This window comes from Lucilia sericata, unplaced genomic scaffold (assembly GCF_015586225.1).
Source record: "Lucilia sericata isolate MDLA Ls3-8-SP2 unplaced genomic scaffold, ASM1558622v1 Contig000319F_arrow, whole genome shotgun sequence".
Classification (NCBI taxonomy): domain Eukaryota; kingdom Metazoa; phylum Arthropoda; class Insecta; order Diptera; family Calliphoridae; genus Lucilia; species Lucilia sericata.
Genome location: NW_023994343.1, coordinates 1 through 13,593, shown reverse-complemented (window position 1 = coordinate 13,593; position 13,593 = coordinate 1). Strand labels below are relative to the sequence as shown.

Sequence of the window (13,593 nt, the reverse complement as noted above, 5' to 3'; positions counted from 1 at the left end):
TATGTAGAAAAGAACAAAATTTGTAGTAATTGTTTGTCTTCAGCTCACACAAATACAAATTGTCAAAGCGTTTTTACATGTGTCCAGTGTAAGAACAAGCACCACAGCTTACTTCATTTGGATAATTATTCCAATAATAAGAAGAATAAGCCAAATAAAAGCAAAACGTCCAATACGTTTCATGCTGATCCCTCTCAGCAAACGGAGGATACAATAAACCGCCAACCACCATGTAGCTCAATGTCTACAGTACACAAGACAAACACACAAACAAACTTTTCTGTCAATGATGATGACATTTTATTACCTACAGCTCTAGTAGAAATTTTACATTTAGGAGAAGTATTTACAGTTAGAGCTCTAATAGATTCGGGATCAAAACGATCATTTTTAACTAAAAAAATATCAAAAAGGCTTGGTTTAATAACTCAAAATGCAAATTTTGAAATTTGTGGATTAGGGGGTACAGTGGTAGCAAATTCAAGTAAAATATCTACCATAACTTTGTGTAGAAAAAACCACGAGTTCTCACTCAGTACCCAAGTTATAATAGTTCCAAATTTAACCAAATTTATGCCAAGCTTTACGATTTCAAACGCTGATCTCTCAGAAATAAAACATCTAAAATTAGCTGATCCTAATTTCTTAGTATCTTCACAAATAGACATGCTAATCGGTAGTGATATAATTCCATATATCATTCAAGATGGAATACAAAAGAATATCTTAGGCAATCTCCTTGCTCAAAATTCCATCTATGGATGGTATATTTATGGCCCAATGAAATTACATAGCGTTTCTCTAACTGCTAATATTCAAAATAAGGAAGAAAATGATAAAATAAGCTCAATGCTTAAACTATTTTGGGAAACAGAGGAAATTCCAAAATCGAAAGTTCTATCAGAAACAGATCTCTACTGTGAAGAACTTTATAAAAAGACAACATATCGCAGAAGTGATGGTAGATATGTTGTAAAACTTCCTTTTAAACAAGAATTTCCAGAAAACTTGTATTTGCAATCTTCCAGATTCGCAGCAAAAAGTCAATATATTCATCTAGAGGCAAAATTACAAAAACAAATAGATCTTCAACAGATTTATAATGATGTTTTAGAAGAATATATAACATTGGGTCATATGAGGAAAACAAATTCTTCCGAAATTTGTAAAGATGGAAAGTATTTTTCATATTATTTACCACATCATGCTGTATTTAGACCGGAAAGCACTTCTACAAAAGTTAGAGTAGTCTTTAATGGTTCTCGCAAACGAAAAGCTCATTTTCGTTGAATGATGTATTGCATATTGGTCCAACGTTGCAATCTGACTTAATGTCAGTTATTTTAAATTGGCGTATATATAGATACGTTTTCAATGGAGATATCGAAAAAATGTATCGCCAAATATTAGTAACGGAAGCAGATTGTCCGTTTCAGAGAATTTTGTATAGAACAAAAACTTCAAGCAATATTGAAGATTACGAGCTGTTAACAGTCACTTTCGGAGTGAATTGTGCACCGTATTTAGCCATACGAACGTTGCTGCAGTTAGCAACAGATGTAGAGAGACAGTCTCCTTTGTCATCTCACATATTAAGACATGAAACATATGTCGATGATATTTTAGCTGGTGGACATACTTTGGCTTCAGCCCTAGAAGCGCAAAGTCAATTAATAAAGTCTTTAAAATCAGCTGGATTTCCACTTACAAAAATTACGGCAAATAATAGCAAATTATTAGAAAATATTCCAACTGAAGATATTTTAAGTGCAGACTTCTTAAAACTTTACGATTCGAGCTCTACGAAAACGTTAGGTATTCAGTGGAATGCATACAGTGATTCCTTTACTTATAAAGTCGAAATTCCCGATTTCGCATCAAAAGTAACAAAAAGAACAATTTTATCCGCGGTCGCTAAATTGTTTGACCCCGCAGGGTGGCTAACGCCCATTATTGTTCAAGCAAAGATCCTTCTACAGGAATTGTGGCAAGATGGGGTCGAATGGGATGAAGATGTGAAACCTCAGACTCTTTCAAGGTGGAACATTTTCTTAGAAGATTTTATACACATAAGATCCATTCAAATCCCCAGATGGATCCATTTCCATCCAGATAGCAAAATCCAGATCCATGGTTTCTGTGATGCATCTGAACAGGCCTATTGTGCAACAATATACATTCGAGTGGAAGATTTGTCTGGCAGACATTCTAATCTGCTAGTAGCGAAAAGCAAAGTTGCGCCGTTGCAACGTGTAAGTCTTCCTCGGTTAGAGTTATGTGGGGCATTACTGCTCTCGAAACTAATTAAACAAACTCTAACTAACAATTCATTTAAAAGTGCTCAACTTTTCCTGTGGTCAGATTCCACTATAGTATTAGCATGGTTACAAAAGCATCCATCAGTTTGGAAAACATATGTTGGCAATAGAACATCTCAAATCATTGAAAATGTTGGTAATGCTAAGTGGAACCACGTTTTAACCCATGAAAATCCAGCAGATCTTGGAACACGAGGTTGTAAACCACAAGATCTTAAAGAAAATCCTTTATGGTGGTATGGACCAATGTGGCTACTTGACTCCCAAGACAATTGGCCTTAATCTAACCCACCTGCCATAGCTCTTATGGAACAAAGGAAAGTTGAAGTTCACTGTTCCGTTACAGATGAACTCAATATAATACAAAGATTTTCTTCATATCGGCGAGCCCTCGCCGTAATAGCATATATTTATAGGTTCATACGTTCTACTAATAAAAGATTACAGAAAACTAAGTTTGAAAGTTTAACGCTCTCTCACGAAGAGCTTAATAACGCAAAAATTGTATATATTAGACTAACGCAGAAGTTTCATTATTCTGAAGATTTAAAGAATCTTTCGGATTCTAAGCATATTTCAAGGAAAAGCTCTCTGTTTAATCTAAATCCATTTCTCGACGCTCAAGGTCTTATGCGGGTTAATGGTAGATTAGCTAATGCCCCGCTTACGTACGATGAGCGATTTCCCATAATTATCCCTAACTCTTCTCAATTTTGCAAAATTTTTCTGGAGTTTGTCCACAAAACTCTAGTCCATGCTGACATAACCCTTATGATGAGCGCAGTAAGAAGCCAGTTCTATATTCCTGGTTTAAAAAGAACAGTCAAGAAATGCGTTCATCATTGTCTAACCTGTGTTCGTTACAAACAACAAGTGAAATCGCAAATAATGGCTGCACTGCCAAAAGAGAGATCCACTCTCTCATTACCGTTCTCACATACGGGTGTCGACTTTGCTGGTCCATTTCAGATCAAGTCTGGCAATTTGCGAAATTCACCATATATGAAAGGTTACGCATGTATCTTTGTAAGTTTTGCTACAAGAGCCATTCATTTAGAAGCTTGCTCTAGTTTAACATCAGAAGCATTTCTAGCTGCTTTTGCACGATTTATAGCTAGGCGAGGATTGCCAAAATCAGTTATGTCGGACAATGGTACAAATTTCATAGGCGCTAGTAAGCCATTGCTAAAGGAGTATTCGTTATTTCTTAAACAATCCTCCAAGGATATAACAGATAAATATGCAATTAATGGACTTGAGTGGAAGTTCATTCCACCTAGCGCCCCGCATATGGGAGGTTTATGGGAAGCTGGCGTTAAAAGCTTCAAAATCCACTTCAGGAAAATTGCAGGCGCACATAAATTTAATTTTGAAGAGTTCTCTACTCTGCTTGCGCGAATAGAAAGTGTTCTAAATTCACGACCAATATCACCGATGTCAGAAGACCCAGATGACCTGCAGGCCCTTACTCCGAGTCATTTTCTGCGCGGTGCACCTTTGGTATTCGCGTCAGAAATACCTCCTGACAATTTGTCGTTATTGAATCGCTGGGAACGACTGAAAGCACTCCATCATAAATTTGGTCAACGATGGAAAAATGAGTACCTTCAGGAGCTACACAAGAGGTACAAATGGCAGAATCCACGACGGGATCTACAGACTGGTGATTTCGTTATCATCAAGGATGAGCTTCTTTCTCCATGCGACTGGAGGTTAGGCAGAATAGAAGCCGTACACGTTGGTCGGGATAAGCGCGTAAGAGTCGCTGATGTTAGAACATCTAGTGGCGTCGTGACCCGACCAATAGTAAAATTATGCATGCTCCCGTTATGTGAAAAGTCTGTAGATTAGTTTGTTCTTGTCCATACAATGTCGTGTCTATGTGTCCAAAGCTATCTTTTTCGACCTTAATCTGCCTCTGTTCTTTGTATTTTAATCTCATTCCAGAATGGATCCAGCCCAAAACCCAGAGTTGTGCGTTGTGTGTTTTGCATATCACCCATTGAGATATTGCAAGATGTTCCGTAAGTTGACATTGGAGCAACGACTTTATGTGGTGAGAACCCATAAGTATTGCTCCAATTGCTTCTCGCGGACTCATCTGATAGGTAGCTGTATCTCAATGGGTGCATGCCAAATATGTTGCGATTTGCACCACACATTGCTGCACCCAAGGACTGCTGCTCAGGGGCCAAGGCAAGGACAACCACGACAGCTACGCCAACGCGCTCGCAGAAGCCTCCCCAACCCTCCTCAACAGAGAGCTCAACAGCGGTTGGATGACCTCCGTCAACGCCTACAACAACAGCAGCAGGTTATCCAACAGCAACAACAACAGCTACAGCAGCAACAACGCCAACGACAACAACGGCAACGACAACAACTACAGCAACAATTTCAGCGGCAGCCACAACGTCGCCAACAGCAACTGCCCCGAACCCAACAACGACAGCGCCAACAACTTCAACCACAAGCCATAGCCGTTCCTCAGCCTGCGGCAGCGCCAGCCTCAACCCAGGGGCTGGTCAATCAAATTGTTTCAGCCCTCAGCCAGCTGACAGGGTCCACAATTGCACCAGTGCAAGTTGGCCGGCATGTCGAAGTCCGGTTAGGCCGCGTTGAAGACGATTTGATCGATCTCCATGACGATCTTATCGACTTCGACGACGGCCTTACCGACCTTGACTGAAGGTCTCCAAACACTTCCTAAAGGCAATATTTTAGGAAGTGTTACGAGGAAGCCGGGCTTGGCGCCGAAGAAGATCGACTAATTTTTATTAAAAAACAAAACCGAACGACTCCCGGTCATAGTGGTGTTTTTAAATTCAAAAAAAAAAAATAATAAAAACAACGCACTCCCGGTGCTTCAATTATTTGAAAAAACAAAAAAAAAAGTGTTTCAATTCCCACCAACCAACACGTAAGTAGAAATAAAATTCTCTATTTTATTTGTGTGCATAGTTCAATTCTGTTATTGAACAACTTTGTTAATTTCTTAACAAAGTAAAAACAAAAGCAACAAATCTCCAAAATAAGAGTTGGAATTTGTTTAATGTCATTCGAATGAATTCAAATAACCAGAAAGAAGTTATAATGGCCGTTTTAGGAATGTCGCTCTCTTCAACTGGTATTTGAAAATATGCTTTAACCAAGTCGATTTTAGAAAATATTTTCTTACCGACAAGCATATATGCGAAATCTTGAATATGTGGAACGGGATAACGGTCTGGAACATTTACTTTGTTGAGAGCCCTGTAATCCCCACAGGGCCGCCACATATCGTTACCTTTTGGCACCATATGAAGGGGACTGGACCACGAACTTTTGAATGGTCGACAAATACCAAGATTTAGCATGTACTCAAACTCTTGTGTAGCAATTTTTAATTTTTCTGGAGACAATCTACGTGCTTTGGCATACACCTGTGACCCAGTTGTCTCAATGTGATGAGTTACTGCATGTTTAACTGGCGGCAGTTTATCGCTAGGTATTGTGACATCAACGAATTCCTTAAGGATTGATTGAAACTTACCAGAATCATATGAAACGCTTTTCAAAGTGAAATCTTGAGGCTTTGAACAAATGCCAGTCGTTTTCAGATTTGTTGATGAATCTACTAAGCAGTTATTTTTGACATCAACTAGCAGTCCATAGTGTTTAAGAAAGTCTGATCCTATTATTGGGCGTGTTACGTCAGCCACAACAAATGACCAGAGGAATCTTCGTCGTAGACCAATATTGCAGTTGATAACTTTTTTACCATATGTTCGAATTGTTGTTTTGTTGGCAGCATAAAGAATAAATGAGTTTGGGGTTTTGATTTTTCTTCGTCTGTGGCAGGATATACGGATAAGTCTGCCCCGGTGTCAATAAGGTACCTGAAATTCGACTCAATGTCTTGAATGAACAGGCGACTTATTTGTTGGCTAACTTCACCCGTCACCATAGGTGAAGTGCCTAGTTATTTTCCGATGATTTTAATGAACATGGTGGGCGACATTTTGTAGCTCTAGAACCAAATCTATGATGATAACAACAAAATGTTTTTTCAGAAGGAGAACGAGTTCGATTTCTTGGCAAATTTCTCGAAGAACTTCTATTGCGGCGACGATTACCGATTGAAAGTGCATCTAATTTGGAAAATATCTCTTGAATTGTATTTTCAAGGTTAGAAATTCTTTCATCATTATCTGCAGAAACAGCGCTGATTGATATTGCCGAATCATTCTGGTCATGGATCTTATCGGCTATTAAACATAGTTTATCAATTGTATCATTACTAACCGATAAAATAGCTTTTGTCGTAGATGGAAGACGTTGAATCCATAATGTCATGAGCAATTCTTCCGAAACTTTGGCAGAAGCCAGCGTACGCATTTCACGTAGAAGTGTGGATTGTTTTTTATCGCCAACACTTACGTTTTCCAGAAGTTGACGCAGTCTTTTCTCTTCCGATTCAATAAACTCATCTAATATGGAACATTTAAGAGCTTCATATTTGTTTTCAGCGGGGCGCTTCCACAATATGATTAACATGGTTGAGGATGTTGCTCTCGATTGATCCAACCAATGTGTGGTATTTTGCATCTGCAGTAATTCCGGAAGTTACAAATTGGGATTCCAGCTGGCGAAACCATAGCTTGGGATTTTGACGCCAAAAAGGAGGTACACGTACAGTAACACGGGAAACTTCGGAGGGAATTAAAGATGAGGCAGATCCGAAATCTTCTGAAGTGGACATTTTTTTAATTAATTTAAATTATTGTCGTAGGTCACCAATGTTGTTGTGATTATTTCAAAAGTTTAAATCTAATTAATTTATTTTTCAAAAAATCAAAAATACAAAAAACAAAAATGTAAAATGTAAAATAAAAGAAATGAAAACTTAATTATTTTTAAAACAAAATTTCAAAGTGTTAATACTTCAAGTATCACCACAAAATCTTTGTTTCAAGAAATTCAGCTGTTTCGAAATTGCATTATTTTGTGAAATATTTCACAATTCGGTTGACTTCTAGATAAATTCGTTGACAAAATCAGAAAAATATACTAAAAATTCAAAGATTTCACACAACCTTTCTCAAACATGTCAACCGTATAGGACATTTTGTGAAATTTCTTATATTTAAAATTTTTCACTAATTGAAAAATCTTTTCTAGAAAATCAAATGTTTAGTAAATTTTCAAAATTATGTGAAATTATCCTTTCGTTGAGAAAGGAGAAAAAATTTCCTAAAAATCTAAAGTTTTAGTGAAAATTTTCATAAAGGATTGCAGATATTTCTATTTTTTATAGAGTTTTCATGAAATCTTTGGTGTTTTTGAATTTTTAACTAATTGGAAGACTGTTTCTAGAAAATCAACTGTTCAGTTAATTGCAAGATTGTCTTAAATATTTCTTTTCTATGAAAGAATTGGAAAACTGCCTTCAAAATCAAAGTTTTTAGAAAACCTCAACAAAGATAGACTTTCTAGATAAAATCGTTGACAAAATCAGACAAATATCCTAAAAATTCAAAGATTTCACAAAACTTTTCCCAAATAAGTCAACCGTATAGGGCATTTTGTGAAATTTCTTATTTTTAAAATTTTAACTATTTGAAAACTGTTTCTAGAAACTGAAATGTTTAGCAAATGTCAAGATTTTGTGAAATGTCCTAAAAATCAATGTTTTCGAAAACATCAAAAGATTACTGTAAAGTTTCGGTGAAATTTTTCATAAGGAATTGCAGATATTTCTACTTTTTATAGGGTTTTCATGAAATCTTTGGATTTTTCTAGAAAATCAACTCTTCAGTAATTGAAAGATTTTGTGAAATATTTCATTTCGATGAGAGAATTGGAAAAATGCCTTCAAAATCAAAGTTTTCACAAAACCTCAAGAAAGATTGACTTTCTAGATAAAATCGTTGACAATATCAGACAAATATCCTAAAAAATCAAAGATTTCACAAAACTTTTCCCAAACAAGTCAACCGTATAGTGCATTTTGTGAAATTTCTTATTTTTAAAATTTTTAACTTATTGGAAAACTGTTTTTAGAAAACTAAATGTGTAGTAAATTTCAAGATTTTGTGAAATGTCCTAAAAATCAAAGTTTTCACAAAACCTCATAAGATTACTGTAAAGTTTTCATGAAAAATGTCCTAAGAAATCAAAGTTATCACAAAACTTTGGGAAAATTGGAAAAATATGCAAAGATTTCAAAAAACCGTTCTCAAGAAATAAGAGAGTGTAGGCATTTTGCGTATTTTCTTAAGCGAATACATAATTTTTCGTAGTGTTCTAGAGATTTTAAGAAGATAGTAATATTTCACTTACGGAAAATTAGAAAATTATACTAAAAAATCAAAGATTTTGTCGTGTGCACCCTGTAGTAGGGCAAAATTTAAAAAGAAGAAGACGAAAAGAGAAGTTGGCAACGCGGCTGTACATACTAACTGACAGCTGGAAAATGTAAACAAAAACAAAACTATAATGTAAAAAAACTATACGGTTTAGATAAATGGCTGAAATGGTGTTAAATTGATGGGAACCATATTGGTAACCGAGGTTTCTCGTTACCAAAAAAGTAAGATGTCGGCCTTTTCATTTTTCCCTGCCCAAGACGAAGGTGGAGCCCGTGGCCGTCAGAGAAAAAAAATCTTCATTTAAATTAAATAATTCTTTTTTTTTATTCATAAAAGTTTTAAACTAAATTAAATCAATCTTAAAGCTAAATAAAGCGAGAAACATAATACTAAAGCAGCAACTCTGAGTCACGCCATCGCCAGCTCCATCCAGCGTGGGACTACTCTAGCAGATCCGCACCAACAGTCCTATGGTGTCCAGGTATTAAGGTTTTCGACATAAGTGTACCTCTTACCCGAACGACAGGACGAACAGAACCAGTCCTTTTAGATAATTTCTATATATTAAAAAAATAAAAAAAATTTAGTAACCAAAAAAAGAAAAGCTATATATTTGTTTGTAGGCATACCTTTCGTTCGCTCGAAGCCAGTCCGCTGGTTAAAATTGAACCAGGCGTGCGCGTAAGGATAGGATTGAGCTCAGGCCTAGTTAAGAACAATCCCGCGGTAGATTTGAACTCATAGGTTGCCGGAAACCAGTATCTACAAAAAAAAACAAATTATTTAAAAGGTTATTATAATATATTATTCAATACTTACCTGAAATACCCGAACAAACTAATACTGACGGACAGAAAACCTGCACGTTCACCACCTGTCGTCAATAACCATTGATCCTTGGGAGATTAGTCCAGTCTATTGCGAACCTGGAAGTTTTTTTATTCATAAAAGTTTTAAACTAAATTAAATCAATCTTAAAGCTAAATAAAGCGAGAAACATAATACTAAAGCAGCAACTCTGAGTCACGCCATCGCCAGCTCCATCCAGCGTGGGACTACTCTAGCAGATCCGCACCAACAGTCCTATGGTGTCCAGGTATTAAGGTTTTCGACATAAGTGTACCTCTTACCCGAACGACAGGACGAACAGAACCAGTCCTTTTAGATAATTTCTATATATTAAAAAAATAAAAAAAATTTAGTAAACAAAAAAAGAAAAGCTATATATTTGTTTGTAGGCATACCTTTCGTTAGTTGCTCGAAGCCAGTCCGCTGGTTAAAATTGAACCAGGCGTGCGCGTAAGGATAGGATTGAGCTCAGGCCTAGTTAAGAACAATCCCGCGGTAGATTTGAACTCATAGGTTGCCGGAAACCAGTATATACAAAAAAAAACAAATTATTTAAAAGGTTATTATAATATATTATTCAATACTTACCTGAAATACACGAACAAACTAATACTGACGGACAGAAAACCTGCACGTTCACCACCTGTCGTCAATAACCATTGATCCTTGGGAGATTAGTCCAGTCTATTGCGAACCTGGAAGTGAAAGGGGAATTTAAATTAGAAAAAAAAGAAGAAAAAGAAAAACTCGAAGTAAATGTAAAAACTTAAATTAAACTTAAAATCTAAAAATTTGAGTAAATCTTAAAATCTAAAAGCTAAAATCCTAAAAACTAAATTTTGTTAAAACTTAAAAACTAAATCTTGTTAAAACTTAAAAACTAAATTTTGTTAAAACTTAAAAAACTAAATTTTGTTAAAACTTAAAAACTAAAGTTTATTAAAATCTTAAAACTAAAAACTAAATTTGCTAAAACCTAAATTTGCCTAATTATTAAAAACTTAATTTGTTAATAATTATCATCTGAAGTTGGATTATTAAAAATTTGCTAATATTTTAAAATTTTTCTAAAACTCAAATTCTAAATTTCGATGAGACATTGTTAATTTTTTTTTATAATAAACAGAAACCTTTATAATGTTTAAATGAAAATTTAAGTTTGTTATCATTAATATGATGTGGTAAATTTCTAATAATCGGCGGTAAGTAGGGTGACTAAATGTTTGCAGGGAAGAGCTTGGACGTCGTATTGTGTATAGGTATGACCGTAGGGAGATGCAGGACTACTTTTGGCCCCTTTTCTAATAATACCCCAAATGCTGGTATGAATTTTTGTGTTAGTGTGTGTTTGTGGTCCAGATTGCCGGCAAGAACCACCCCATCCGGCGAGCTTTAGCCGCGCAATACGCGGGCATACCAGCGCCGCTAGCAATCTGGCCGCTCTGTTCCTTTTTGTCTTTATGTTGTCTGTTTGTTTATTTAAACAAACAGCTGACACGACACACCACTACATAAATGGCGCCCAACGTGGGGCCCGAAGTAGGTCCATAGACCAATTTATAGGAACTATCATTTCCCTGAAGTCTGCGTAGGCCGGTTAGGTTAATAAGAGTCCCTAGCTGTAGCTACGTAGGCGGACGGGATTGTATTGACATTTTTAATTTTTTTTTTCTTCCTTTTAGTTTCAATAGGTATGCATCCCTAATTGCGCATGACACCTATTGTTCTCACAGATGTAAGTCCCGGTCTCGAGGACTAAAGAGTCCCGATCGCGTTGCGACATCTGGTGTGGGCAATAGGGTCATGCAGAATTCTGGATTCATCCGTTGCCATCCTTTCCTAACAACTTGAGGCTTAGAGATAATAGACACAGTTTATTCTCTAAATGCTCAAGTTGGAAGGAAGGATAGCGACAACTTCCCTTTAGATTACAATAACCCTAAACTAGTTGTCTTAATGTAAAAATACTTACGTTTTAGTTCTGCAGGAGGTCTAGGAAGGTAGTCCTTGATTACTAGGAGAACGTAACCCTGGTCAAGTTGCACCTCATTAGTACGTACGTAGAAAGACAGTTGGTTCTTGTCCATCCTTTTGTTGTTTTGTTATTTGTTAGTACTCTGCATCTCCTGAAACCAGAATAGGAAAAAGAATTAGGTCATATCTATACACAAATCAGCAATGTAAATTACGAAATCTTACCTGCAAACTTTTATTTACCCGAAAATGCCGCCAGCATTCAAGTTATTTGAGTTTTTTAATTTTTCATTTTTATTTTTTGTGAAAGGTCGAAAATCTTTTAGTTTTATATTTTCTTCTATACCTACGCTGCGAAAGATTCTGTACCACGAACCTTTTTTTTAATATAAATATATACAAGCCTTTTTGCAATAGTGAATTTTACATTAATTTTATTTGTTTTTAATGGTGTTGACTCGTCGTGCAAGTCGTTTAATAGGGCAAGATAACGCTATGGCCACGACTGGAAGCAGTGTCACTTGTGGTATCGACACCTTAACCACCACATCTATCACGACATCCACCGTTCCCACAACCAATACAACCACAGCTACAACTTCAACCAGCGACTCCAATCCACTGATTAGTGCCCAAACATCCCATGATCTGTCCATTAGTTCTGACGGGGCAAATCAGACGGTAGTGTCCCCGACATTCATCAGCGAAACAGCGCAGAACATACGTAGAGAGGTGAGAGAGAGTATGGCTGGCCAAGGAATGGAGAATTCCATCCATGTTAATGACATCCAGAATATAGTGGATGCTTCGGTGGGGTTGCGCCAAGTTCAATTTATGAAGGAGGTCGACAACAAAATACAAAAAGTATTAGATGACATGAAGCAGCTGTTTTTGTCGCTGTCGATGAGTAATGCGGCTCCAGTGCCTACCGAGATGTCCCCTATCGGCCAAGGAATGCCGACTACACAGCCTCTCAGAACCTCTTTGGAGGCACGGCCATCGGGATATGGTCAACCAGCAACGCCGCTTGGCCCGCCAACTTACCAGCAGCCACCACCGCTGATTCCAGCTCCAAATTATGTGCCCGTGGGTCCAGCAGCGCCGAGAATAGTAGAGGCTAACATCCAACCGCCTCCAGTACAGACACAATACCAGCAGCAGCAGTCGCTGCTTCAGCAACAAAATCCTCTGCCGCTTATCCAGCAGCCGGCGGCGTGTTACAGTCAGCCGCATCAACTTTGGTCGCAGGGAAACCCCCAGAATCTACCGCCAGCGCAACAGCCTAACCAGCCACAACCACAAAACCAGTTGCCGTACGTCCATCCGTCAGCTCACGCTTTCAGTCAGCAACAGCAACTATGGCCGTAGCCACCGCAAGGTCCACAGGCCAATTTCCAACGGCAAAGTGCATCCCAGGCTGGGTATCCACAGGATACTTGGTCGGGGCCACCCGCTCAGCAACCGCCACCGCCTTTAAACTACAACTTGGCAATGTCCATGCCAAGACCTCAAGAGCCCTGGGATAAGTTTAAATTAGCCAAATGGGGTGTTAGATTTGATGGGACCAGCAAAACTATGAATGTCCAAGAATTCATTTTTAGAGTTGGAGCGTTGAGGAGGGATTACGGATGCTCTGATGATGAAATCCTGAGGAGTTTCCATATCCTTCTAGACGGCCCCGCTCTAGACTGGTACTGGGATTACCGGAAGATTGTCCACATTAATACCTGGGAGGAGTTGGAGAAAGCCCTGCTTGCACAATACCGTCGTTTCGAACAAGAGCACGAAATACAAATGAAGATTCTCAATCGCCGTCAGTTACCGCAAGAGGCTTTTGATGATTATTACAATGCGGTCATAAAGCTCCAAAACCAGCAGCAGCACCCATATGCGGAGGAGCAACTGGTAGAAATCATGCCAGGGAATTTAAAACCATCATTAGCTCAAATGATGTTCTCGATTCGCCTTAAAACTTTGTCCGAGTTTTGTCGGGAGGTGAGGCGGGCAGAGAATCTAATCGCTAACCAAAGACAACTGTACCAGCGAGCTAATGTTACCCCTAGGGTGAATGAACTGGTTTGTGAGGAGAGGATTTGTCGCTG

General features: G+C 37.7%; 2 protein-coding genes and 1 long non-coding RNA gene across 3 annotated transcripts; 1 reads left to right on the top strand and 2 right to left on the bottom strand.

The window, feature by feature from the left end:
* Positions 1-3,206: 3,206 nt before the first annotated feature.
* LOC119603630 lies at positions 3,207-5,007 on the top strand. Its single transcript, XM_037955737.1, has 3 exons — positions 3,207-4,073; positions 4,266-4,342; positions 4,494-5,007. Exons 1-3 carry the CDS (start codon positions 3,207-3,209, stop codon positions 5,005-5,007), a joined length of 1,458 nt encoding a protein of 485 aa, XP_037811665.1.
* Positions 5,008-6,275: 1,268 nt separating this feature from the next.
* LOC119603629 lies at positions 6,276-7,059 on the bottom strand. The gene is made up of 2 exons (XM_037955736.1): positions 6,994-7,059; positions 6,276-6,905 (listed from the first exon to the last, which is right to left on the bottom strand). Exons 1-2 carry the CDS (start codon positions 7,057-7,059, stop codon positions 6,276-6,278), a joined length of 696 nt encoding a protein of 231 aa, XP_037811664.1.
* Positions 7,060-8,998: 1,939 nt separating this feature from the next.
* Positions 8,999-13,562, bottom strand: LOC119603633. Its single transcript, XR_005231415.1, has 5 exons — positions 11,490-13,562; positions 9,913-10,212; positions 9,488-9,840; positions 9,298-9,430; positions 8,999-9,225 (listed from the first exon to the last, which is right to left on the bottom strand). It is a non-coding gene; the product is annotated as an uncharacterized LOC119603633 (long non-coding RNA).
* Positions 13,563-13,593: the final 31 nt, after the last annotated feature.